General features: G+C 35.7%; 1 protein-coding gene across 2 annotated transcripts in view; it reads right to left on the reverse strand.

The window, feature by feature from the left end:
- The window catches only part of LOC147834377 (uncharacterized), a 6,056-nt gene extending 3,815 nt beyond the window's left edge, over positions 1–2,241 (reverse strand). For both annotated transcript variants that reach the window (XM_087275788.1, XM_087275787.1), the window contains exons 1-2: positions 2,121–2,241; positions 1,225–1,306 (exon numbers count right to left, since the gene is read on the reverse strand). In XM_087275788.1, coding sequence (XP_087131914.1) covers positions 1,225–1,306; positions 2,121–2,166 — 128 coding nt within the window. In that variant the 5' untranslated portion in view covers positions 2,167–2,241. The remainder of the gene's footprint in view (positions 1–1,224; positions 1,307–2,120) is intronic.

Consider the following 2,241-nt stretch of genomic DNA (forward strand, 5'->3'; position numbering starts at 1 on the left):
TCCATGAATATACAGTATACACTGGCAAAATATCCATTAGTTAACAGGTCCCGTATTTCGTGATTTGCAGGATATCATTTACATTACGGGACCTTGATCTCTGCATCTCCTAACAAAGTGACTTTCATTGACATTTTATTATTTTGAAACATTATATTGTGTAAGAAATAATATAGGGTGAGGCAGTGGCGCAGTAGGTAGTGCTGTGGCCTCACAGCAAGAAGGTCGCTGGTTCAAGCCTCGGCTCAGTTGGCTTTTCTGTGTGGAGTTTGCATGTTCTCCCTGCGTTCCTGTGGGTTTCCTCCGAGTGCTACAGTTTCCCCTACAGACCAAAGACATGCTGTACAGGTGAATTGGGTAGGCTAAATTGTCCGTAGTGTATGTGTGTGAATGACTGTGTGTGTGTGGATGTTTCCCAGGGCATCCGCTGCATAAAAACGTGCTTGATAAGTTGGCGGTTCATTCCACTGTTTCAACCCTGGATTAATAAAGGGACTAAGCCGAAAAGAAAATGAATGCATTAATGAGGAATTAATATAGAAAGGATTAAGTCAGTAAAATTTACTGTATCACCAGGATCTTATACCATAATTCACAACACCATTCCAGACAAAATATTACTTCAGACTATTAATAATGTCAATAAAAATCACTTTTTCAAACTTTTCAACATCAGAAGCTGTTAGAGAAAAGATCAAGATCCCATAATGCAATTCAAAAGCATAAATAAATAAACATGAATCACAATATACTGAAATCTGTTCACATTTTTTACAGTGTTGAGAGAGTGTGTGTGTGTGTGTGTGTTGCTGAAACCAAATGTCCCCACACATATAGCAATACCAGTCAGTTTTGACCCAGCGGAGATATTTTTAGTCCCCATGAGGAAAATAGCTCATAAATCACAAATAATTCAGTAATTTGACCAAAAAAATGAAGACAATTTGAAGATTGTTTCCTATGATGTTTGGTTTAGGGGAAGGGTTGGGGGAGAGAGAATATGCAGTTTGTACATTAGAAAAATCCTTACATCTCTTCTCAATAAAGATAGCCATACACGTGTGTATTGTTGTAGAAACCAAATGTCCCCATAAATATAGCAACGCCAGTCAATTTTGACCTTGCGGAGAAATTTCTTTGGTCCCCATGAGGAAAATGGCTCATAAATCACACAGAATTCAGTATTAAGAATTAAGTAAGTGTGTTGGGTGATCATGCACACACCTGTGTGTCTGTCTCACTGGTGTGGCTGTCCTCATTGGTATAGTCAGCAACAGCAAAACCGCCACTTCCATAATGCTGTGACCTGTGGAAAAACACACTCTTATATGTCAGTGTTATTGCAGCTTCATGTTGTCAGTAGCTTCAGTTTTTGGTTTTAAAAATTTAAATTAAAACTTAAGTTAAAGTTTCAGAAATTTTGTTCACTTTTTTCCTTATTTTATTTTATTTTTTTTGTATGTTTTAGTACTTGTGCTTATACAAAATTCATTCAATCATTAATTTTCCTTCGGCTTAGTCTCTATTTCAGAGGTTGCCACAATGGAATGAACCGCCACTTATACAAAATGTAAATAAAAAAAAAATTAATCATTCATTTACTTTTCGGCTTAGTTCCTTTATTAATCTGGGGTTGCCACAGCGGAATGAACTGCCAACTTAAAATTAATTATATGTATTTTTTAAATATTCTATTTTAGCAAATGATTCATTTGTGTCAGTGAATGGTAAATTCACAAATACATGTGATACAATACAAATCTTGTTAAAGGGATGGTGCACCCAAACATAAATTCTGTCAAAATTGACTCTTCCTTCACTTGTTCCAAACCTGCTTGACTTTCTCTCTTCTGTTGAACACAAATGAAGATATTTCGATAAAAGCTGAAAACCTGTAACCATTGACTTCCATAATATTTGTTTCTCCTACAGTAGAAGACAGTGGGTTTTCAGCATTCTTTAAAATATCTTCTTTTGTGTTTAACAAAATAAAGAAATGCAAATGTTTTTAACCACTAAAAGGTGTGTGAATTTTCATTTCAGGGTGAACTATCCCTTTAAAGAAACATGATGTATCATCAAAATGAATAAATATGTCATTTATATTTTTAAAGGCTCACCTTGCATTGAAGGCAGGCGCATGTGATAACTTCTTGCCTTGACCATCAATCCCCAGAAACACACACAGCTTCACACAGAGTAGAAGAAATAAATCCAGCTGCAGTTTGAGTGTGAAGGTCT

This window comes from Danio rerio, chromosome 12, assembly GCF_052040795.2.
Source record: "Danio rerio strain M-AB ecotype USA chromosome 12, GRCz13ab, whole genome shotgun sequence".
Classification (NCBI taxonomy): Eukaryota; Metazoa; Chordata; class Actinopteri; order Cypriniformes; family Danionidae; genus Danio; species Danio rerio.